The 25,659-nt window shown below is 43.8% G+C and overlaps 2 protein-coding genes across 2 annotated transcripts in view; both read right to left on the reverse strand.

Moving 5' to 3' along the window:
- Positions 1-25,659, reverse strand: part of RAPGEF2 (Rap guanine nucleotide exchange factor 2) — a 248,200-nt gene that overhangs the window by 130,467 nt on the left and 92,074 nt on the right. Inside the window, 1 exon segment of the mRNA XM_032631799.1 lies at positions 15,697-15,780. Coding sequence (XP_032487690.1) covers positions 15,697-15,780 — 84 coding nt within the window.
- Positions 11,123-11,568, reverse strand: LOC116753859 (NADH dehydrogenase [ubiquinone] 1 beta subcomplex subunit 2, mitochondrial). The gene has a single exon (XM_032631798.1). It carries the CDS (start codon positions 11,554-11,556, stop codon positions 11,239-11,241), a length of 318 nt encoding a protein of 105 aa, XP_032487689.1. The 5' UTR covers positions 11,557-11,568; the 3' UTR covers positions 11,123-11,238.

Genomic DNA, 25,659 nt, shown 5'->3' on the forward strand with positions numbered 1-25,659 from the left:
AACTTTTGTTAGTGAGAAAAATGGTAGATGAATTCAAATGAATAGTTCAGATTAGTCCTAACCAGTAAAAACCTGAATTGATCTCAAGAATCAAACATTCAAATAATGCCAACAGAAACATCTGATATTCTTTAAAGGCTTATACGAATGGCACCCAAACCCAGCCACCAGCCTCCCCCAAATCTGGTATATATCATAAAAGATGTTGAAATAGCACACATGTCTTTATAAAATAGGACCTAAACAATAATTCAGGTCACTTGAATAATACTGCATTCACAAAATTCTTGGAAGTTAAAAGAACACATTTCCAAGAAAGGAAAAGCATAAATTCACACATATGTGTGATTTCTTACAAAGATATCAAGTAATAAAATGTCAATTTATTGAATTCAACTGCATGGAATGTGGACATTTTTCACAAACCATACTTATCTTGTTTCCCCTTGTTTTGTAAATAACCGTTCCTTCTAATTCTACCAACAGTAACCCTGGCAATATTGTTTAACCTTTTTCAGATCTGTTCTTATAGACTGAGGTAGTTAAAAACCTAGTATGTATCATCAAAAAATATTTAGGAATATAGTTAATGAAGGCTGTGTATGACCTGTACACTAAAAACTACAAAAGGGGATGCAATCCTACAAAGGAAAATAATAGAAGATCTAAATAAATTATGAGCTATACCATGTTCATGGTTTGGAAGGCTCAATATTAAGGTAGTAAACCTTCCCAAACTGATCTACAGATTCAATACAATTCCAGTCAAACCCTAACACTGACCAGCAGATTTCAGAATTTATATGGAAAAGCAAAGACATACAAGAGCTAAATAATTTTGATAAAGAACAAAAGTGAGGGATTTATACTACAGGATTTTTACTATAAAGCTACTCAAATAAAGATAATGTGGTATTGGTATAAGAATTGACATGTATCAATAGATCAACAGAAGAAAAGAAAGAGTCCAGAAACAGACCTGAAACAAATTTGGTCTACTGATTTTTAATAAATGTGCCAAGGCAACTTAATGCATAAAAAATGTTCTTTTCAATAAATAGTTCTGGAACAGATGAATATCTGTATCAAGAAACATAAGCCAAACCTCAACCCTTACTTACACCATACACAAAAATTAAATCAAAATGGATCTCAGGCCTAAATGGAAGAGCTAAAATTATTAAATTTCTAGAAGAAAAACATGAGAAAACCTTTCTGACATCAAGTGAAGAAGAGATTTCTTAAACAGGATACCAAAAGTACAAACTATAAAAGAAAACACTGACATAAATGGACTTCATTAAGGTGGAAAGTTTTTGCTTTTAAAAGACACAGTTAAGAAAAAGGCAAGCCACAGATTGGAAGAAAATTTTTGCTAAATATATCTAAAAAAGGAATTGTACCCAGAATACATAAAGAACACACTCAAAAATAAGACAGTCAATTCAATATTTTTTTAATGGGCAAAATCCAATTTTTTAAAAAAAAGTGTTTGAAACGGGTAAACTAACGCTTCAAAGAAGATATGTGAATGGCCAATAAACACATTAAAAAATTCTCAACAATGCTAGTCTTCAGAGAAACACATAATAAAACCACAGTGAGACGACCGTCACATATATGCTAGAGTGGCTAAAATTAAAAAGACAGACAATACCAAGTGTTGGAGAAGACGTGGAGCAACCAGAACTCTCAAAAACTGCTAGTGGGAAGGGCAAAATGTTACAGCCACTATGGAACACAGTGTGACAGCTTCTTATAAAGTTAAACATCCATTTACCACATAACCCAGCAATTCCACTCCTAGGTATGTATTCAAGAAGTCATGAAAACATACATCCACACAAACAGAAGCCAAAAACTGGAAGCAACCCAAACCATCAGTTTCAAACTATGTTGTGTAAAAATTAATACTACCTCACTTACAAAATTCAATAGGATTTATAATATCTGGCATCCCCTTTATATAAGAATTGGCAATATATTGCATGACTTGCTTCAAAATAGGACTGGAATGGGCAGTAAAGCAAAAGTTTAGTTGTCAGAGTCTGTCCCTATAGCCTTCTGACATGATACGCATCTCTTTTTTTGCCTCTGTATTCCCCCTATTTACCTGCCCCTCCACCTTCCCCTCCCTTGCCCCCCCCTCCCCCAAAGCTTTTCAGGTGACTCAATGCCCAGATCATGTCTTCATATTCCCTGCAGCTCCCCTGTCTGTCAAAGCACGAACCATAACCTGCCCTAAAATCAAAAATACTCGTTTCACCTCTAATATCCACCCACCTCAGCCCTCTGGATTAGGCTGTAGCTGTCAAATGCATCACACCGCCAGACACGCAAGTTCAAAGCATCTTTTAGTCCATCCTCTCCCTTATCTATAATTTCAGTCACTAAATTCCATCATCAGTCCTCCTAAACTACTCTCACATCGAATTCTATTTCCATGAAAACACTGGTCAGGCCCTTGACCTTGGCTAACCAAGGCCACAGAGATGGGGTTCCTATCTCCAGTCCCAGCTTTATGGCATCTTCCAGGGTCCCCTCATTCACTCATCTTAAAACTCCAGTGCTTACACATTGGTTCCATGGTCATTAGCCCAGCTGCTCAGTTCAGATCTGACTGACCAAATGCTTGTAAGCTTTGAAAACAGGAGTATAAAGTCCAGCCCAGATTGTAGTGACTGAAAACCTCCAGAGCCTGGACCTCAGTGCTGTACCCATTCTAAGCCAGGAGAATCCAGTAACAGGCCCAGTTCAGTCAAACCTTTCAGGTTATCTCCTAACCATCTTTACTGCCAAATACAAGGACTCTAAACAAGGTTTTTTCTACGTTTTGTTCCACAAGCACATTCTTAGCAAAATTAAAACATACTTCTCAGGCTTGAGAGGTTATCAGGTAGCTCTTCTCCATTTATTTGAAGGACAATAATTACTCTGTACTCTGACATAAATAACCAAAAAAAAATCTCTGCTTTTAGCCACAATGATGCTTCCATACACAAAATTAACTATATATATATATATATATATAATATAAACTACATATAACTATATAAATTAACTATATACAAAATTAACATACAAAAGTTTACTTAATATGTCAATATTACCTCAATTCTTTTTAAAGTTCACTTAAATAGGATAATGATTATAAAACCTTGAAGACCCTATGCATTCTCTGTTTCCAAAATTATATATTAGTTAAAATCCAAGATGAGGTGACAAAGTGGTAAATTGAAATGGTCTCAAAATTCTGAATAAGAATTAATTATTATTATTATAGACTATAAAAACTACCATGGCAGCAGAAAACCTCTGATATACATACATACATACTTATATACATTCTGGATATGATTTAGACTGATGAAAGAAAATAGTTTTCCTATTTGTAAAACTGAATTAAGTATGAATACTAATGGTGGTTTTCTAACTGCACCCTAATGAACCAAAATATAATAATAAAAAAAAAAATACAGGAAAGTGTTGGACAGATTTTGGCCATGGCCCTAATTTTTTAAATTATCTGAAAATGTTTAAGAAATAACAAAGTTATCTTAATGAAGCCGACACACTAAGCAGTTTACAGCTGTAAGACGCAGAGTGAGTCACCAGTAAGATAATGTAAAAATTATCCTTAAATGTCTGGCTCAAAAAAAACCTTTGAAAAGCAGAACTAAAAAAATCCAGTTATCTGATGTTTATGTAGATCTATATAACACATGAACATTCAACACCAGAAATTATATTTAACAGCAAAAATATCCAATACCTATAAAGCCATAAATGTGTGGCGAAAATATCTAAGGAAATACATTTTTAAAAATATTTTGAACTTACAGTTCAATATTCTAATCAGTAATAAATATTAAGCTGGCAGCTTTTAAACCCACACTATATGTAATTAGATTCTGACATAAAAAAGGCAGTGATATACATGTCTAAGCTATTATTTCACAACTATTTCTTAATTCTTGAAGTACTTAAAAAATTTTTTTAGTATATCTAAAAAATAAAGTGGGGTTCACAGTACAGAATAAATTCATTTTCTTTAACATTCAAATATATGACTGGTGTTGTCTATTATATATAACATGTACCTATATATTGTATATGTAATTTTAGAGTCAATGTAAAATAAAATAGAAGGTCCCTGAACTACGGTTAACTGGAAATTTTCTTTTAATAGACACTCCAGTTTTACCAAGTATAATTTGCTTCTTCTATGAATCTCTCTCTTAGCGACAGCCTTACTCTCGCCATTTTCTGTCAGTGTCCCCAATACTGAAAGTATATTTCTTTAAACAAAACCCAATTTAGTTGCTATGTATTTTAAGACACTTTGAATTCATACAGGTGAAACAGTAATTCACACACCCCTCCAAACCAACCCTTCCCCAAAGAAGTGTGCACACACAAGGGTGGGGAGTTCCTTTACGCTTAGCAGCAGACAAATAATTCCAACATTTTACAGAGAAAAACAATACTGTATTTCATTGGCGCATGCATGTCAGACTTGAAAACCTTTATGAAATATAGTATCTACTTTTGCAAGAGAAATCCAAACATCACTGCAAATACGGACTTCTAGGATGAAATCACACACTCAGTTATACGAAGACCATAGATGACTAAACTCCCCGACTGAAGACTTCAAGCATCAGGTGACCTGTGATACCACATGATCTCTACACACAAACACATCAGAGATCTTCCTTTGAAGGTTACTTACTTTGTTAGGACACCACCAATGCCAGAAGTCCAAGGACCATGGAAGCCTGACTTACATGTACCGCTCACCTGTGAAGCTGTAGTTATAGCAACCAAATTCCCAACTGGACCCAGCCACTGAGCTCCCTCTCTAGAGAACAGTACTGCTCTGAGGATCGGGTATCACATCGGAGTACGGTCTAAATGATGCTAAAATCATGTTAGCTGTCCAAGATGAAGATGCTGTGTACTGGGGCAGAAAGTATAGCTGATACCCAAAGGGGGAATGTTTTGGTATATCCCACTGTATCTTTTAACGTATTTTACCCTATTCCTTTAATTTATACGTCTACCTTATTGCAAATTTAACACAGCACATATTTACATCAAGTGCAACTAAACTCTCCCTTTGACAGCATCAACTCTAGTCCAACCAAGCTCACATTTATTTCAAGATGTATTTGCCTTATTTGGAGCTCCTTCCCAACGCTTCCTTAAAATCTTTAATATATATGTTTACCTTATGTGTGTGTGTGTGTGTGTGTGTGTGTCCTGGGAATACTTGGACTTGAGTCAACCTCAGGTAGGACAAGTGGAAGTTATAGATGATGTAACAGCCGAAGGAGAAAGGTACAGGGCTGAGCAACAGACGCGTCTCGTAAAGTAAGGTAACCGACAAACTAAGAGAGTGTGAGGGAGACTATAAAGAGGCTGCTGGCTGTCTGTTCCAATATCCATTCTCCTCTTTCTCCTTAGAAGGATATTTTTATGTTATTATTTTCGGGGGCATAATTCATCTCAGAATAAAAGACTACATGCCTCAGGCTCCTGGGCGGCCAGAAGCGGCCATATGACCACACCTGGACAAGGTGATGTGAAGAGAAATGCTGTTTCAAAGATGGAAGTTAACATTTTTGCTCGTCTGCCTTTCCCCTGCTTCTAGCTCCCACTGCAGACGTGATGGCTGGAGCTTGGCAGCCAGCCTGTGCCCTGAGTGGAAGCTATGAGCCGAGAAGAAGGATGGGGACCTAGGGCTGTCCTGGCCGTGGACCTTCAGGGTTCTCTTACGGGAGAGAAAAAGTAGCTCCTGCTATGCTCATACAACTGTTTTATGCAACCAGTATTAATAATTTCACTGTAATTAATACAGACGGCGAACGAACGATACCCAGTAAGATGCCGTCTGCCCTTTCCCCTCTCCCCACGCCCTGCACGGATGACGCGGTGCCTCCACCCCAGGCTCCCTGGACCCGTCCTTCCAACACACTGCAGCCCCGTTCCCTCCCAACTCTTCTCCTCTATACTAACCTGACTTCCAATAAATCATAGCTTATTACAAGTGATTTCTAACAGGCATCAATTAGCTTAGCATAGTATTGCTAAGCTCCTTTTTAAAGTGATTTTTTAAAGGGCACGTTAAATATATAATCCTGAACCAGTACGATTCAACGAATATTTACTGAATGCCTGCTCTGTGCTAGGCACCGGGGAAGCAAAGATGGACAATACAGCCCAGGCCTTTAAAGACTCTCACAGTTGAGAAAGCATGTGGCTTTCACAGGTGAGGAGGGGTGAAGTGGCCGTCCCAGCAGAGGGAGCAGCCCGGCAAGGTGGGCCTGAAGACGTCCTGAGCTGCCCTACACACCTGGCTGCGGAGGCTGGGTTTTATCTGTCTGGCGGCTGAATGTCACTTAAGCTCCTTAGGCAAGGGATCAACAAGCAAAGTCTGAGCTTTTAAACGATGATATGGCTTCATACGGAAGCGGTCCTGAGGGCAGGTGGGGAGGTGCTCTGATAGAGCAGGTGACAACAAAGGCCCTGGCGGTGGTGACCGAGGCAGGTGACTTGACAGGTGCGGTCATTCCTAACTCTGAAGGGTTACTCGCTAAAAGAAAACAAAAAGCAACTGTCAGGAGAGCAAAGAGAGGTCAGAACTGAGACTCAAAGAAATTTCTGGAGTAGGTGACAAGCTGTTTATGAAGCCATCAGAGACGGAATTCCAGACATGTATCCTCAGTCCCAGTGCCTGGGAGCACCCGTAAACCCTGCTCCCCTGGCCCCGTTACCGCGTCCCTGGCAAAGCACAAAGCCAGCAGTGCCCACACCCACCTGCTCCACACCTGCCCCCAAACACCTGCCGGGCGGTGGGCGGAACATAAATGACCACATCTCAATGACCACTGGTATTAAGTGGGCACTCAACACTTCCTTTGTTTCACCACCTCCCTCTCTGTCAAAACCCCTCAGCGCCCACCACTGGGCTCTCACACCCACCCACGTATCTGTGGCTCTGATCGAGAGCACATGAAAGGATGCAGCGCTCGCACTCTTTCCAGAGCCAACACCTGCCCCATTGCAGGCTTCAGCCACTTCTGCAGCAAGCCCCCTCCTTCCTGTACGAAGCCCTCTCTGCTGGGTCACTCCCATCCACCCACAAACACGCTCTGGCTTCTTCTGAAGAGACAAGTCCCCATGGACCTCCAGCCACCACCCTGCTTCCCTGCTCCTCTTTACAGTGAAACTTCTGGAAATAATGCAACTTCTCTTTCTCCAGTGCTCATGGGCACAACGAGCTCTACCACTTGACTGAGACGGGCTCACTCAGGCCACCTGTGACCTGCAGGTTGTTAAACCCAAAGTCTCATCTCCAGTCCCACCCTACTGATGCCCCAGGAAGCAGCAGACGAGCAGACCGCCCCCGCCTCTCTGCTCACAACACCATTATCCCTCGGCTCTGGGGACCCACAGCAGCGTCCCCGTGTCGGCGCCACGGTCCAGGCAGGCACGTGGAGGCTCCATTACAGTTTGTAGGGTGGCTGAGTAACACAGAAGGAGACGCATATAAACACCAGCAGCGGAGCCACTCAGGACGGAGGGCAGGACAGAAAGGCTCACTCGTACTAACTAAGCATCAAGCTCCCTCAAAGAGACACAACTAGCAGCCGAGGGTGAGGTTTGATTCTGGAAATCAGTTCCAGTCATTTTGCTCTTCACTATCGATCACCCTTGTGGCAAACATTCTCCTAAGATATGAAGGCGTTAGGACACTATCCCTCCTAGGGATTTAAAAGAACAATACAGTCTCCATTTACTCTTGATAACTCTCTGTTTAACTTAATAATTACTTAACCTGTGAAGTAGAATGTTTTGGTGATCTGATACAGGTATGTCAGCTTAACTGCCGCTGGGCTGGATGTGGAGGAAATAACTGTAGAAGCTTGAGGGAAAACAGTCAAGTCCCAGAGGACCAGCTCTCACATTCTCTCTCTCTCTCTCACACATACACACACACACACACACACACACACACACACACACACACACACACACACAAAACCCTTTATGCATGCAGGTGTATATTTTAATCCAATTATACATTCAGCTATACATGTTTCCATGTGCAGATCAAACCGAACATTTTTAAGTTAGAAGTTAAAATAGAAGTACATTTCTGGGACTCCATGCCTAACCAACTATTTCATTAACTATTTATTAACTGGTCAATGACAGGTCCAGTCACCTGCTTCCACAAAACAATGTGATAACGGACTATACAAAATAATGGCCGAGATAAGTAGCTCCTATTAGCCCTTACTCTGCTGTTAATCCACTCACTTTAGGTCACTCCAAATAACCAGTAAACAGAGTCTTACGGTTTCTCTTGGAAGTAAGGGAGGGAAGGAGGGAGGGAGGATGTTTTCAAGAAATACGAGAAACTTCTAACAGCAAAGAAATATAAAGAAAACTAGAAAAGCTTATTATCACCTCATTAAATCCTGTTGTAAGTTACTGATGTCTCCCCATGTGAGAAGGTATCTTTTATCTTTTTTATCTCCTCATTAAAACGCAATGAGGCAGTTTTCAGATGATTCAGTTTTCCTTTGTCTTTCTGTTTTCCCATCCCGTCTTCCATAACCACGCTTTCCCTCTGAGCTGAATCTGTGCCGTCACTGTTGGGATTTTGCCAACACCTGGAGGTAAACCTCACCTGTAATGGACAACTTCCAGAACTGACCCCCGCTTCTCTTCACACCTTTCAGACACATGCCCAATGAGGGCGCCCTTCCATGACACGTGAGTTGTTTTTAAGATGCCATCGTCCATCTCCCATAGGGCATCACATGACGAAACGAATTTGTGCCCCCTCCAAGAATACGATATTCTAATCCTATACAGCCCTTTACGTGGAATAAGGAATATTTAATTGTGCCTTCAGTCCCTACCACAGGGACACAGAATCATTCTCCCACCGTTTCACCTTCTTTCACTACTGCAAACAACTAGCAAGTTCTCTGAGCAATCAATTAACCTAGCACGTAGCGCGGGCAAGCAGAAAGGAGGCCTGCGATTTTTCATCTCGAGTAGCTCATTGTTTGTCATGTGAGTCAAAATGAGGACAGCATTTCAGCCTCTCAGCACTGATTAGTTAAATGTCTTGTCTCCCCACTTATCCTCATCATAGCTGCCAGCTCTAATTTAAAATGTGATGATCGAGAGTACCGTGACAAAATTTTAATTTTTAAATTGTGGGTGTATTTGGTATTGGCGGCAGAGAAACACTGACCGTAGGGGGAGACACAGCTACCGCGATGCAAACCAACGCCGCACGCCCTTCTCCGACGTGTGCCAGTGTTATCGGAGACCTAAGGGACCAGCAGCCCTGGGCTTTTCAGCTACGCGATGCAGCTTTGTACACTGGGCTCTTGTGAACGGCACCGTCACTGATGCTTGGCAGCTACTCCACGCCTGGAGTGCACGTCTATTCCAGACAAGTAGTCCTCCTCTCGTGGCCCTACTTGAGCTCCTACACATCTTTGCACTGGCGTCCTTGACTCCTATTTCCGTGCCGTCACTCATGCTCTTTACTATGTTCAGATTTCCTTTCCGACCACTGCCCCACAGTCTAAACCATCAACGCAACCCAAAATTCACTTCCTCAACAGCCACCCTCGACTACCATCCACATGCATTAAAACACCCCTGTCTTTGAGGGGATTTTGCCTTCGCTGTGGCCTTTGCTACACCCATTCACACCGTACCGTTTAATGACCCCTGGGCAATTTTTTCATGTTGCACATACGACAGCCTCGTCTCCCCAGCCAGGTAGGTACTAAATTACCTGCCCGCAGGGAGGAGACCACCTTGCTTCCGTGCAGACACCAGAACTCAGAGACCAAAGAGCAGGGCTTCCTGCGAGTTTCAACCAAAGTTGGAAATAACACGGAAATGTGCCTCAAAATTGGAACTCTACCGAACCTACTTCAGAATGAGATAGAATAACCCATAAACACGAAAAGGGCCGTGAAACAACCCTAAATTTTGATGGCATTTCAGTGTTCAGCCATTCCCACGGACAGCACTTTTCCAGTTACAGGACTGATCTCTCACGCCACGTGTAGCGTACAGACTGCTTTGCCTCCTAGGTCTGCCGCCTGACAAAACCTGGTACCTAGACCCTAAGGCCCATGCGTTGGAAGCTTCGCCCTCTGTACAGGCCTTTGTCCCCATTCCCTCTGGCTCCTGGCTTTAATTATGAACCTTCTCTTGGCATCTTCCAAGTTCCGAGGCTTACGGCTAGTCTGGGCTTATCTATCCCTTCAGCCTCACAGGCCCTACCCTGGTACTGCACTGATATGAAGGGGAAGAGACTGCGTACTGATTGCCCTGAATGTGAAAAACAGAGACAGTTTCTGACTGTCAGAGCAATAAAAATATTATCTATTTATGATTAAATATGGTGTGCACAATCATTTCTATTAAGAGGCCTTCCTTGGAGCCTCTATGATAAAATTGATTCTACTGAGAAAATCAGATTCAATGTTTTAGTAGGAGTGCTTTGGTTTTTTTTTTCAGGATTGTGACTAACATAAATTCAAGAAAAGTCTAACAATAATGCTTCACATCTAAAACATCTAGTGTATCGGTTTTTTTTTTTGCAAATAAGTATAAAAATGATTGCTATATTGGTAGAAAAAGATTCCAATTCTATGAGTTAATATGCAACCTAGGGAAGGGAATTCCCTGGCCGTCCAGTGGTTAAGACCCTGCGCTTTCACTGCCGAGGGCCTGGGTTCAATCCCTGGTCAGGGAGCTAAGAGCCCGCAAGCTGTGTGGTACAGCCAAAAAAAAAACAAAAAACAAAAAAAAACAACACACTTAGGGAAGCTATTTCCTTCTCTAATAAACAACCCAAACAGCAAGTTGAAAGTTTAGAAACACAGTCTGGGCCTATCTTTACTACCTAAATTACTGCATAGAATTATCAGCCTTTCAAAGAAGTCAGTAGTCAAAAAATAACATTAATCCAAGTTACTATTCTGTGACTTTGCTATAAATACGCTTCAGCACTGTGGAGTGGGGCACTTTTGAAAGTGAGAAGATTTAAGAATATAATAATGTCTATTACAGTTCCTTTTTTTTTTTTTTCATTCTTGACCAAAACTTTAATTTACAACTTAATATACAATATGATGTCTGTAACTTCTTGAAATTCTCACCTGGCTCTTGGAAAGAGTTGAGTCTACATTTTCAGTCTTCATCATCAGGAAGGATACCTAATTCTTCATCCGTCCACTGGGAAGGATCTGGATATGGAAAGTGGCCCAGCACGGCATCTGAGTCATGCCAAAAGCGCCAGAGAATCCAGAACCACATGGTTGCACTGAAGAACTCTGCCTTGATCACCTGGGATCTGGTCAGCTGGGGAAACTGCCTGTACTGGGGCTTGATATGCACACCTCCACCAGCATGACGGACTCCAGCGCCTCCAGCCGCCCGCGCGCGTAGGCCCCTGAAGAAGTGGCCTCCAACGCGCGCTAAAGGCGCTAGCCGCGTCAAAGCCGACATGCCAGCCCACGTTCGGTCCTACAGTTCCTTAAATACACTGATTTAGAGCACATTAGGGCAATAAACACTATTAATATTTTCCTGCCCATTGTGTACAGAAAACCAAATGTTCTTTTAAAGACGATTTCTAAACCTGCACCTTCAGCTAAGATAATTTTCCTCTCTCAGTTCCCAGCCCCAAGGCTGCTGCAAATGATGGCTCTGAAAAACTCTGGGGGGAAAACACCTTCTTCAAGACACTTCGCTACCCTCTGCCCGTCTCTGTCTTAAGACACCAATCTACATACCACGACTGTGGACATGAACAGAGGGGCACAGCCTGGACCACAACTGCTAACTGCTCTGCTTACAGGCTTGGAAAGACACATGCCGTTTCTACCATTTCTATGTTCATCTATGGCAAGTGTCCACTCTGGCCTTTTCCTCAGTGAGAATGAGGACAGCCTCTGCCGCACTGCTACCTCGCCTCTGCTTACCCGCCTTCTTTGCTCATGCAAAGACACTGAATTGTAACAACGGCATTACACGCAACGCTGTAAGTGACAGGACAGCCGCCTGTGCAAGTATCCATGTTTCACAACTCGGTACATTTCTAATAGGTTTACAGTAAAACCCATAACACGTCATCTTCTCACTGACATGGCGTGGACTGAGGCAGAGTGAGTAGGTTGTCACTGACAGTCACAAAGGGATTCATGAGCTCCACAAATGTTAAAAATCTCATCAAGGAATGATATTCATGCTTGAATAGCCAAAATACAGAACAATCTTTACCTGTCTAAAAATAAAAACGAAACCATAAAATGCTGGCCTAAATGTCAACTGAGGAATTCAATAAAGCTCATGAAAGCTGGAAGCCAACCTGCAGGATTGGCTTCCTACCGGATGATATCACATGCCAAGGCAATTTCATGAGAATCAGTCAAAAATGTGAAAATGTTGTCCAAGGTGCTTTGATCCAAAACTAACTGTTCGGGGTGAATTACCCGTCAAAACGAGTTGAAACTTTCAAGAGAATGGTCAGGTTACTTATTATACACAAGGATAACCAATTTCCAGGCTAACATGGTAAATGGAGAGAGTCATCTGTGAACTAGCTGTTTTATAAAACCAGACTGCTACTAACACCTCGTCCACACGACGCTTTAATCAAATCTCAGTGTTTCCTGGAGGAAAATACTGATGTTAGGTCACTGATGTTAACCTTTAAGGTAGGACCAGCAGAGGGCCCTTCTTACGAAAACAATCTCAGGACTGTCCCTAAGGCAACATCTCCAAAGGAAACAAATAACTCGGATGGACGCAGCAAAGGTCACCAGGCGCAACGTGAAGAAATAACCTATAAATAGCGCTGGCTTGTCATTCAGTCAGAAACACCATCCCTTCTTCACCCCATTACAGCCCCGACTCGCCGGCATTTGACAGACAGCCAGAGAAAGAGTAACGCATGTCATCTTTGAAAATAATTAGACGTGGACAGCCAACGTATTCATCAAACAGGCCTGAACTGCAAGTCCTCTTTCTTGTAGAGCAGCAGTTTTCTGAACACGGGGTTCCCGTTGCACGAGTTAGGACAAGCTGTCACTTGAAGCTGACGACGGCTGGTAGTCAGGAAAGATGGCCACAGGCTCCTGTACCGTGCTGGGGACCTGGTCTATAGATTTCATTCGTACAACAGACCTCGTATCACGACGTCGCTAACCTCGTTCTCTCTAAGATGCATAAACTTCAAATCGCATTCCTTATACCATTATTTATAATAAAAAGTATCAAAAACTTACTCTTTACAATGAGTAACCAAACTGTGGAACGTTCAGATAACTGAACATTAAACAGACATCCTAACGCATGACAAGTAAGGCTTTACAAAGGGTTTTTACATTAATGAGTCAAGCGAATACATACTCTTTCACTGAAATTAGCAAGACATTCAATTGTTTATAAAGTATGCTCTTAAGTATGTAGAACACATACATGTAAGGCTAGATAGGAAAAGACTGGACTATTAAAGGATGACTACCTTGGATGACGGACTTCAGAGGGTATCGTTCCTTACCTTTCCCTTTGAGCATTTATATAGCAATTATCATTACTTTTCACATTAAAATTATGTGTAACTTTAAAAACATGCCTATGCTTACATACTAGCTGCCTCTACCCACCTCCAAGTTTGGAAATAGAGTCAGAGCCCCCAGAAAGAGAGCAAATAGTAGGTCCTGTGTTTGAAGGAAGAGTGTTCTGTTCAACTCCTCTGGGAAACAGAATCCCTGAATGACCGGACTCATTCACGGGGTCACACCAAGCCTCCCGGGCAGAGTTCGAGGATGGAAAACCACCCACCAGCCTACACTGCCAGAGTCTCCTCCGTTACAAAATGCAGGTAACATCTTGCCAGAAATGCAAAACCTCATTCTAATCATGTGAGTACGTCACACAAAACCAAACTGAGGAACAGCATAAAAAACACCTGGCTCTTCGAAAATATCAAAGTCCTGAAAGATAAGGAAAAACTGAAGAACTGCCAGAGACTGGAGGGGACTACGGAGCAATAAAAAATAAATGCAAGGCGGGATCCTACAGAGGAGCTTGGAAAAAAGTCGGTGAAATTCAAAGATCTGTAGGTTAGTTCACAGTACTGCACCAAAGTGAACTTCCTGGTCTTATTCATTGTATTGTGGTCACACAAGACGTTATAATTTTAGGAGAAGCTGGATGAGGGGGTATATGGGAACTCTACTATTTTTTTGCAATTTTTCTGTAGGTCTAAAATTAGTTCAAAATTAAAAGTTTAAAAAAGAAATGCAGGTAACGACCATACCTACCTCAAACGACAGTCATGAAATTAAATGATTTATATATAAATAAAGCTTTTCAAATGATGCCTGGCAGACCGAAAGCACTACCTACCAAAGCCTTGCTACTGTTCTCTCATCATTTTAGTACCACTACAACTACACTTCTGTTTACGACTATGACCCCGGGGCTACTACCATCCTGTAAGTAGTGCTACTGTAAGAGCAACAAACAAACAGGCAATGGCTCTTCCCTCCCTCAGGGGGCCATTCTCCAAGCAGAATAGCGCCTGCCGAGCTGATCTGGGAGGAGCACGAGAGTGGGGAGGCCTGGGAACCACGCCGGAGGCTTCTCCCATCGGAGACACCACCTCGGGCCTCCTTCCTGACACCCGGGCCCATCCCAGCACCTCCTGCACCTCGGCAGACCGATACAAATGCCCTCTCCCCGTCTCGCTTACTCTTTTTACAAAAATTTCTAAAACACATTCTTCACATGTCCCTGACCCATTCTGAATGATTTATCAAGAATGTATCTTAATATTTTTATGAGTTAGGTTATAGAAGGTGGGGAGTGGAGGGGCGTAGATTGCTTTGCTGTGATAAAGTTAGTCAATTTATTTACTCAGTAATTTTAACTTAATCAGTTAAAATCTTTAAATGTCAAAATAAACATACTTAATTGTGAAACACACACAACAAGGGGGAAAAAAATCACTCCGGAAACTCAATGGTTCCAGGGACCCTCAGGAACCCGCACAGGGGCAGTACGTTGGTGGCAGGGGAGCCCTGACCCTCTCTGGCCACAGCTGCTTGGAACTAGGTAACCGCTGCCCCGGCCCCACCAGACCGTGGCCTGAAGATCCGAAGAAAAGACATGGGCACGGCCGTCAAATGGTGCAAGCTTTAGGGACACAGGCCATAAACCAACAGTCAGCACCCAGGAGCCAAAGTCCCAGGGAGAACGTCCCCAGGGCTGACCTCGTCCCTGGTTTCTGTTTCTAGTCCCACGTGAGCCCAGGGAACCCTCTCGGCCTCTCTTTAGACATGTATGAGAGGCAGTTTTCATTCCCTCTGAACACACGAGTCCTCAACTAGCCGGGTACGTCCACGTTAACACGTCACCAGCACGTCCTTTGTCCTTGCCCTTTGTTAAAGAGGTTGAATCAGTGTTTACAACATACAAGAGTCCTTTCTTAAGATTTCTATACCAACACCCCAAGGTGCTGCCTTGCTTTGTGTCAGCAGAACAGGAAATCCGACGAGAGAGGAATTCGGGAAAAGAACTCATTCTGCAAAAGGGTTTCAAGCTCCACGGAAACTCTACTCCAGAATGTCTATGCAATACCTGCTTCGTGGTAGAAACATGGATTCCTTGATGAACACGGAACCAGAGAGGAGGATGTACCAGCAGGTCCCAATATCATCAGGACTGAAAAGAAAAGATAATAAAATCAGATGATTATCTCCAACAAAAAAAATAAAAATAATAACATACAAAGCACACAGTATCCATGTTACTCGTACAATCCTGAAGAACAATGACGTTACAAAACACACACCTAAAATACCATTCTTCAACTACTGGAATTAAACATTATTTTTCACACCTAAATAAGCTAAAGATATTTATCAGCAAACTTAAATGTTTTAAACGTTCATTAGACCTATAGCACCTACCATTCCAAGTTTTGGGTTTTAGTTTCATTTTTTTGAGCTGAAAATACTTTCCCTTGCTTCACAAAACAAAAATACAATGAGGTAAACAGCGGACCTGAGCTTTCCCACCCTTTCCCCCATCTCCCAAGCCCCTACATTTCTCCACCACACTCGCTGGCATCTTTCAGAACTTCCTCATGCACACACAGGGATGGACATACATTCTTACCCCTCCACCCTCTCCTTTTTACAGAGAAGATGGCACACACTACAGAGCTCTTCCCTCCGTGCTAACGCAGAGATCTTTCCAACAGGAGACAGCTGTCTTGTTAGATGTGCCTTATTTGACTTAAGCAAGCCCCTACTGCTGGTCATTTCAGTGGTTTCTCGTGTATGCAGTTATTTTACAAGAACATGAAAACTGTGATGAGTAATCTTGTATCTACAGGAGTAACCTTGACTAGAAAACTAGACCTGCAGCTGAGTCAAAGGGCACAGACACTGTGACTCTGATAAATAGTGTCGCGGTGGTTAGTTAGTAACTTACGTGCCTACCACCCTCCCACGGCCTTACAAGTAGAGTCTGTCCATTTATTTAACAAAAGTTTAACCATTTCAGGACGAAGTCCGTTCTAGGTGCTTAGGACACTTCAGGAAACAACAACAAAGATCCCCACCCTCACGGAACTTGTATTCTGGTGGGACAGTACCCATAATAATAAATATAATAGATTAGTAAATTATAAGTCCATGCTCTGGGAATAAGTTACCGTAGGGTAAGAAAAATAGGGGTGGGGTGTTATAATTTTAAACATATGGTGGACGAGTCTCGTTGAGAACAGCAGATCTGAACAAAGGAAGTGAGTAGACAATGGCTCCCGAGGGACGAGGATTCTCGGCCAAGGGAAGGGGGATGCGTGCAGAGGCCACAGGCCAGCAGGCAGCTGGGCAGGGTGGCCAGGGGTGCAGCTGAAGCGAGGGCTGAGGGGTGTTCCTTCCCTGAACCTGTCTATCACACTTTGGGGTTTTTGCCAATCTGCTCGATGAAAACTGTATTTTTTTTTTTTTTCCTTTTTTTTTTTTTTTTTTTTTTTTGTGGTACGCGGGCCTCTCACTGTTGTGGCCTCTCCCGTTGCGGAGCACAGGCTCCGTTCGCGCAGGCTCCGTTCGCGCAGGCTCAGAGGCCATGGCTTACGGGCCCAGCCGATCCGCAGCATGTGGGATCTTCCCGGACCGGGGCACGAACCCGTGTCCCCTGCATCGGCAGACGGACTCTCAACCACTGCGCCACCAGGGAAGCCCGAAGACTGTATTTTAGTGTACTTTTTTTTGGCTGCATTGGGTCTTCTTTGCTGCGCCTGGGCTTTCACTAGTTGCGGTGCGCAGGCTTCTCATCGTGGTAGCTCCTCTTATCACGGAGCACGGGGTCTAGGCGTGCGGGCTTCAGTAGTTGTGGCACATGGGCTCCAGTAGTTGTGGCTTGTGGGCTCAGTAGTTGTGGCACGCAGGCTCAGTAGTTGTGGCTCACGGGCCTAGTTGCTCCGCGGCATGTGGGATCTCCCCGGACCAGGGCTTGAATCCGTGGTCCCCTGCATTGGCAGGTGGATTCTTAACCACTGTGCCACCAGGGAAGCCCTCTTAGTGTACTTTTATTTTTCTTCTTTATTGTAAAAGCATCTCTTTTCTTATGCTCATAAGGCCTACCTATTTCTTTTTCTGTGAAATCAGTTCATAACTTTTAACCAATTTTCTATAAATCATGAGACTTTTTCTTATCTAGAAGCACTTTATACAAATTAGCATTCTGAAGCCATGAGCTGTGACAACCTTTTCCCCAGTTCGCTGCTTCTGTTTGAACTTTATCCTGATTTTGCCATGTCTTAAGTTGTTTTATTTTATAGAGGCAAGTTTATCAAGTTTATTAGTCAGGATACAGGCTCAGCTACTATGAAAACAAAGCAGAAAGCCCGAAACAGCAGTGGCCGAACAATGGAGGAGCCCATTTCTCTCACACATGTAGTGACAGCCTGGTGTCGGGAACCCAGGCTCTCTCCCTGTGTGGCTCGCTCTCCCTGGCCCGTGGCCTCCATCTCAGACTCTAAGGGGCAGCTCCTAACCCACACCTGTCCGCATTCTAACCACTAGCAGGAGGCACACAGCCTACCGCATCTCTTCTACGAGGACAGCCTGGAAGCTGCAGCCCAGCAAACCACATGTGCGTTGCAAGGCAGTCTTCCGCAACCTCTGCCGAACCTTTTTACTCTCTTTTTTCCTTTTGGCACATGGATTCCAGAAGTTGCCAAAGACTACCAAGTTGTATTTAAAATTCTGAATAATTAAGTTATTTAACACACTAATCAATATCACCTAATCACTTTCATTGCTATCTGCTTCCAGAGCAAATCAGCAGCGTCACTGCTTCCTCCCAAGCCCGTTCTTTACCAATTTCACAACTGCTTAGTCCTCAATAGCAAAGCCTCAAGAAAACATGAAGGAAAATATTGTCAAATAGACTTTAGTTCCAATGAAACCATCAAAGTAAAATGATTTCCCAAATGAAAATGCAAAGTACTTCAAAAAATAATTTATACCCCTTTCTCTCTAGTGTTTAGTCATGAGCTTTTGCAATCAACAATCATTCACCTAGGACTTCCCTGGTGGTGCAGTGGTTAAGAATCCACCTGCCAATGCAGGGGACACGGGTTCGAGCCCTGATCCGGGAAGATCCCACATGCAGCGGAGCAACGAAGCCCGTGCGCCACAACTACTGAGCCCGCATGCCACAGCTACTGAAGCCCGCGTGCCTAGAGCCTGTGCTCCGCAACAAGAGAAGCCACAGCAATGAGAAGCCCGCGCACCGCAACAAAGAGGAGCCCCTGCTCACCGCAACTAGAGGAAGCCCGTGCGCAGAAACAAAGACCCAACGCAGCCAAAAATAAATAAATAAATTATAAATAAATAAGTTTAAAACAATCATTCACCTAGCTTAGGGGAAAAAATGTACTTGTCTTCCTTAACATAAGGTGACAGCATTATTATTCATTCTGATTTCTGTCAAGTAAAAATGTGTTGTCAGATGCAAAAATAGTTAAAAATTTTTAACAAGTAATAAAACACTGAAATAAAAAGAAGAAAAAAGGAATTATCTTGTAAACTTTTAATCTGCTCTTGCACTTACCATGTTCCCTTTATCACCAAAAGATTGGTCAAGAGAAATGAAATCTAGTAGGAAATCAAGGTTGATCACCACTAACTAGGCATGTGAGCAGAGCTGTACAGAGGCTCAGTAAACACAAATAATGACCATCCCGTAGTTTTTATCACGGTAAGAGGCACAATAAATGTCACCATGGTCCAGATGAACTGTGACGCAGAGAACATAACAAACATTCCCTGGCTTTTTAGTTATTCCACATCTGTCCTTTTAGAAAGTAAAATTACTATGGACAAAATTAACACAATGTTTGTAAACTCAGCTTTCCTGGAGCTGATCAGAAAACACGCGTGAAGTCAAAGGCAACCCATGTCCAAAATGGATAAAACACTTGTGACAGCAAACAGTCTGGCCCCCTGAATACCCACCGATTACCCTACAATTAGGGCTGACTCTTCGTATCAGGAGAGCCTTGGCAAAGATTTAAGGAAGTGAAGAGAAGAACCTGGTCCCCAATCTCTGTCACTTACTATAATTTCATTTGCCTGTTTCTCTCCCTTTTCCAAAAAATTCAAATCTTAACTCCCAAGAGCTGTGTCTGCTGGTGGAGGCATCTGCAGAGAATGACCATTCGAACGCTGACTGGATCTGGTGAGCGTTTACTACCTGCCGTGCCAAATAAGACAGTCACGATGTCTTTATTAGTGAGTTGTCTCTTTTAAAGATTCATGTCTTACAAAAGCAAACTAATCAGAACTAAGAATACAAAAACAATGAGTCTCATTTTAAAGATGCTCTGGAAACAGCTGTAAGCTAGAGAAACACACCCCCTCACCTTTCACACCCACACCCCACAGGACTCAGGTTTGGTTTCTGTTCTGAAAGTTCCTCGTTGTGAGATGCCACCATAAAATCTGTTTTACTCAGTCTTAATCGGCCAGAAAAGTCTCCTGACCTCATCTGAAATCACTGTGCTATCTCACTTAGCCTGTTGTGTGCTTTCCCCTCCCACGTATAATTACGCGTCAGGCAGGCAAGTGTTTCAGCATGAGGCACGACCCTTCCCTTCAAGGTCTGCAAATACGCCCCTTCTCACAGGGCACCTGTCACCTGCGGGGCTCTACAGGTGCCAAGCGACGACTGTTTGCTTTTTAAAAGAAAAGATGAAAATGAAATTACCTAGCAGTAACAGCATCAAACTTGTCTACACTTAGAGGGGACGCAAAATGAATCCGAGACCTTGCTTGCAGACACACTGGCAATGAAGCTGGCTAACAGAAGACTGATTAGTATAATAATTATTATTATTCATATTATCTAGGACTAATACTGAGACTCGATTCTGTCTGGCAGTCCTCAAGCTTTAACGTACACATGAGTCCCCTGGAATGCGAAGTAAAAATGCATGTTCCCAGGCTCTACCCATCCCGCCAACACCCCAGTACCTGATCAAGGGTGGGAGACCCACCCTGAAAGGGTCAGCCTACACCTTTACTCTCTGCTCCGAACCCCAGCAGATCCTGGGCTTCAGACTGCGCCCTGCTCCACCATCCTCCACCTTTTCCTCCACCTAGGCCTCAAGGCCTTTGAACAAACCTGATGTTCCCACTCCTAAAGGGCACCTTCTGCCTAGGAAACTCATCACTCGCCCTTTGAATTCCAGGTTAACGACCACTTCCTCTGAGCAACGTTTCAGTATCTTCCAAATAAAGCGAGTCCCTCTGTCCTGGATTCCCAGACACTCTGGATTTGCTCACACGAAGCAGAGTGACATCATCGTTTACCTCGGAAGCCTTCTCCCATTAGCTCTTAAACTCCTCTAGCGCCCCAGTACCCCCAGCAGACACACTAGACATGGCTCGACTGGCACTCAGACATTTTATTAACCAATGCATTAACAGTTGAATAGACACCAACTCAGATATGGTGTTAAAACGACTGAAAGTCAAAGACGTGAGTTTCAATTTACCGGGGACTGGAGAAATGAAGCGAGGCTTAAAGAACGTCCTCAGCAATACCCTAGAGGTGCACAGGGTGGCAGTGTCTCCCCACGAAAGGGCTGCGCGTGCAGCTGCGCGGTCCCCATTAACGAAGCCGGGGGAGAATACGAGGGACCAAGTCCAAGTTGACAAGGGGGCTGAAAGGATAATAAGCTAATACATCACAAGAAAACAAATTAAGGCGATTATGCGAGGGCAAAAAAGCAACTTGGGAAAAAGCTACTTTATTCAGTTGTTAATACGAGAAAACTTAAGTGGAGCCCAGTTGGCCAAAAGGCTGCGGGGCCCGGGCGGGGAGAGGCGAGGGAGGGGCTCTGGGCAAGGGCACACATGTCCTAGTGGACGCGGAGCTGACACCCACCTCCTGCCGGCCACAAACCGACACCTAACCCACGTCTCTGCGTGTGTGTTTGCAGGGGGCGGGTGAGTCAGCCAACAGAAACTTAAGGAACGGTCCCCATGCAAAAAACCCCAAACAGTCTGGGACCAGAAATCAGTGCCCAAGGAGGGCGTCGCGGGTACGGGAAGGGGCTCCTCCCGGTGAGCAGATGAGGGGCAGCACGGCACTGGCACGGCACAAGGGCCTGGGGTAGAGGGCACCCTGCGGCGCTGCATGCGGGCGACAGCTACGGCGGCAGCAGGGCCCGGAGACGCACGAGGCGGCCACCGCGCGGGAACAAGGGCGGTTAATACGGGCGGAAACGTATTGGTGGAGAAACGGTGGAGAGGACGCCCACTCAGGGAGAGGTGGGAGCACGCAGCCGCGTGGGCCAACATGCATCAGGACTCGGGGCGGTTTAGAAAGAGAGGCTGCATTCTATTATATATACGACCCAGATGCCACGCCACGTCCAAACGACAAAGCCGGCGGCACCTGGGAGAGATGGGAACGGGATTCTTACCACCCGGGCCTACTGGCTCCACATCTCGAGGTAAGAAGCCAGATGGGCAATAAAACGAGAGCCATACAAAGTTCCACGAAGTTAAGTGGAGCCCGCTAGCAAGGAACCCACAGGGACAGCCACCCGTGACCACGGCTAGGAGAGCACCCGTCTCTTTCCCTGTACCTGCTGTCCCAGCAGCGTCATCCAACGGAAGGATAAAACCAGAAAACAGAAAGTCCTCCTAAATTTCTCCCTCCGCACAACCCCCCACCCCACTCTGTGGGCTCCGCTCGGAAGCCTCTGCTGAAGTTCACGGCCTCGCTCTTGGCCGCCTACACTGTTACCTAGACTCCTCTGACCGTGCGCACAGGCTTCTACTCTCAAATGTACAGTTATGCCGATAACCAAAGCAGGGAGAATTTTACCTGTTGACAATAATTTACCCTCTACCCCTTTCCTGGGAATCCAGCAGTTGATTCAGTAGGACGTGGCGAGCCCCTTGGGACAGAAGCCTGTCCAGCCCTCTTCCCACCCTAACAGCTACTGCAATGGATCCGAGCCGGATTTCCTATGAACGAAGTGTTCCAGGGCTTAAAACAGAAGTCCTAACAAATGGCCACCTTCCAAGATGCAGATGGCCTTTCAGATACACAGTAACTGTACGCTTTTTCACAAATACATTACATCACTTCTGCTACTGGGTTTATCAAAAAGTTTAATAATTGTTTTTCTTGCTCCTCTGATGGGGTTCTAAGCTTTAAGCTCAAAGACAGAACATGTCTTATGTATTTCTTTTTTTTTTTTTTTATTTTTTTTATTTTTTGCGGTACGCGGGCCTCTCACTGCTGTGGCCTCTCCCGTCGGGGAGCACAGGCTCCAGACGCGCAGGCTCAGCGGCCACGGCTCACGGGCCCCGCCTCTCCGCGGCATGTGGGATCCTCCCGGACCGGGGCACAAACCTGTGTCCCCTGCGTCGGCAGGCGGACTCTCAACCACTGCGCCACCAGGGAAGCCCCTTATGTATTTCTGTACGGCCAACGGCACAAAGTAAGCTCACGAGAAAAGTTAATGCAACGTGGCAAGTGTGGGCCCTGACAACACCAGGTCACGGTCAAAAGAAAGGTGAAGTGCCAGCAGGATGTACTCAGGCATAAAGTGTAGACCGTACGATAGAAAGAGCTCTATGGAGAGTTAAAATGTACATTTCTGACGTACAGAATAGCAATAGTGTACTATAAAAGTATGCACGTCATAATATTTAATCCAAATTCTCACACTTATGAAAACAACACATTTTACAAGTGGAGGGTAACTTTTTGTTCCATTTCCTGAAAGTTCTAAATTGTAAGGAAGTTACTTCACTTTTATCACTTAAAACTCTGAAGGAAAAGAGCATCATTTTAACATTAGGTTTTTCAGAAAGTTCTTAGCCTCCTCTGAATAAATTATAGGGGCTAGACCAACAAACAGGATAAATCAGTAACATCAATAAAAACTTTGAAAACTGATGGAAATACTGAGGCTATTTCACCTTTATTTTGAAAATATTTTATAAGTATTTTGAGAATCTTTTTGTTTTGAAAAAATTAATATTTTGAAAATATAGGGGATAAGTGGACATAATTTTTTTAACTGTGATAATTCACTTAACAAGCAGAGGGAACAATATAAAGAACAATACTAAAGAATTAGTAAAGCCAAAGATTCTATAGACTCACTGTGCAGTCTTTCTTACATTTATAAAATCCATTTTAAAAATGAAATGAGGGAGTGATGTCTTGGGAGTTATGAAGTTACTCAATAAACTTATTTTTGAATGAAAGAAAAAAACTCACTACAGAGTACATACATATGGCAATCCATCAATCAATGATGCAGCTAGACTGAGGGCAGAGGGCTACACCCAAGGGCTCGACAATTTCTCAAATTTAAGAGAGCAGCCAAAATGAACTCTTCTGAAAACTACCAATGGGTCACGAAATTAATTCACAAATCTGCATCTTTCAGTTACACACTGCAGTTTCATTTGCACGACAAACCTGTCCCTCTTCTACAGAAAACTGGCACCCGAATTGCTAAAGAGAACTCAGACATCCAGAGACCAAATCCTCCCACTCACTGCCAAGGTCCCGGGTGATGGGAATGACACTACCAGCTCACAAGCACCGTGACCCGCAATGACCAGAAAGCATAGGGAGAGAGCTACATGTTACTATAAACACCTATAGTTAAGAGGAGTTCAGAGGTTTTTATTCACTAAGTAGTTTCACAGAGAATTGACCGGAAGAACCGAACACCTAACCTGCAGTTGGCTGTTTTACCCAGAAGTCAGGCCGTAAAGAAGGTCTCTTCCTGCTGATCTAGCAAAGGAATATATCCCTTGAAATAAATGCAAAAAATAACAACAGAGAACAGACAAGATGCAAATGTCTATGCTGGGCACGGCACATGTAAATCTGAACTAAACACAGTCCCTGCCCTGATGGAGTTTACAGACTAAATACATTTGTTACTGTTTTTATTTTACTACTCTTTCACTCACCACAAAAATAAAACATTTTCATTCAAAGACTAACAGTAAATATAAAAATATCATTATTGGCAAGAAAGCTTCAAGTATCGCCATATGTACGTAAAACAATCTTAAGTCTATTTGCGGGTATGCGCGTATCCATGCGCGCCTATTTGAACTGTCATACACAGAGCACACGTGTACATCACAACACACCAAGCTCAGGGCTGAGCATCTTTATCCTACAAGTCTGTGCAAAGGCTAAGTCTTTAGAGGTGTCATGCCTTCAAGTCAACGAAAACCTCAGGTTTCACCTTTTCCTTATACACACACACAAGCACAGGAAACTTATGGAAACATGGACACTCCAAATAGTGGTTACATATTGCTGGGGAAGAAAGGAAGGCAGATTTGAAGTATTTTGTCTCCTGAGGGAAAATAAACAAAAAAAGCAAAGCAACCTAGGTAGTAGATAGTGCTTTTGTAAAAATTTTCTTAAAAGACTACGATGTAGATGGCATCCCTGGTGGCGCAGTGGTTAAGAATCCGCCTGCCAATGCAGGGGACACGGGTTCAAGCCCTGGTCCGGGAAGATCCCACATGCCGCGGAGCAACTAAGCCCATGCGCCACAACTACTGAGCCCGCGAGCCACAGCTTCTGAGCCCGCATGCCACAACTACTGAGCCCAGGCGCCTAGAGCCTGTGCTCCGCAACAAGAGAAGCCACCGCAATGAGAAGCCCACGCACCGCAACCAAGAGTAGCCCTCACTTGCTGCAACCGGAGAATGCCCGCACGCGGCAACAAAGACCCAACTCAGCCCAAAATAAATAAATTAAATAAATTAATTAAAAGTAATAAAAATTTTAAAAATTAAAAAAAATTAAAATAAAAAGACTACGACGTAAAAATAAATAAAAGCTTGGCCACATCCGAAAGGAGAAAGCAGTACAATAACTGGGTATGGGCCAGAGCCCAGGAGAGCTTCCTAAGGACGGAGACATGGCACCTCACTCTGTGTGGGAAACAGGGCGGGACCCAGGGGGTAGGAAGAGCAACACTGCAGGGAGGGCAGCTCTCCCTCCAGGAGGGGAAGGGACAGG

Source organism: Phocoena sinus, chromosome 5 (assembly GCF_008692025.1).
Source record: "Phocoena sinus isolate mPhoSin1 chromosome 5, mPhoSin1.pri, whole genome shotgun sequence".
In the NCBI taxonomy this organism is placed as follows: Eukaryota; Metazoa; Chordata; class Mammalia; order Artiodactyla; family Phocoenidae; genus Phocoena; species Phocoena sinus.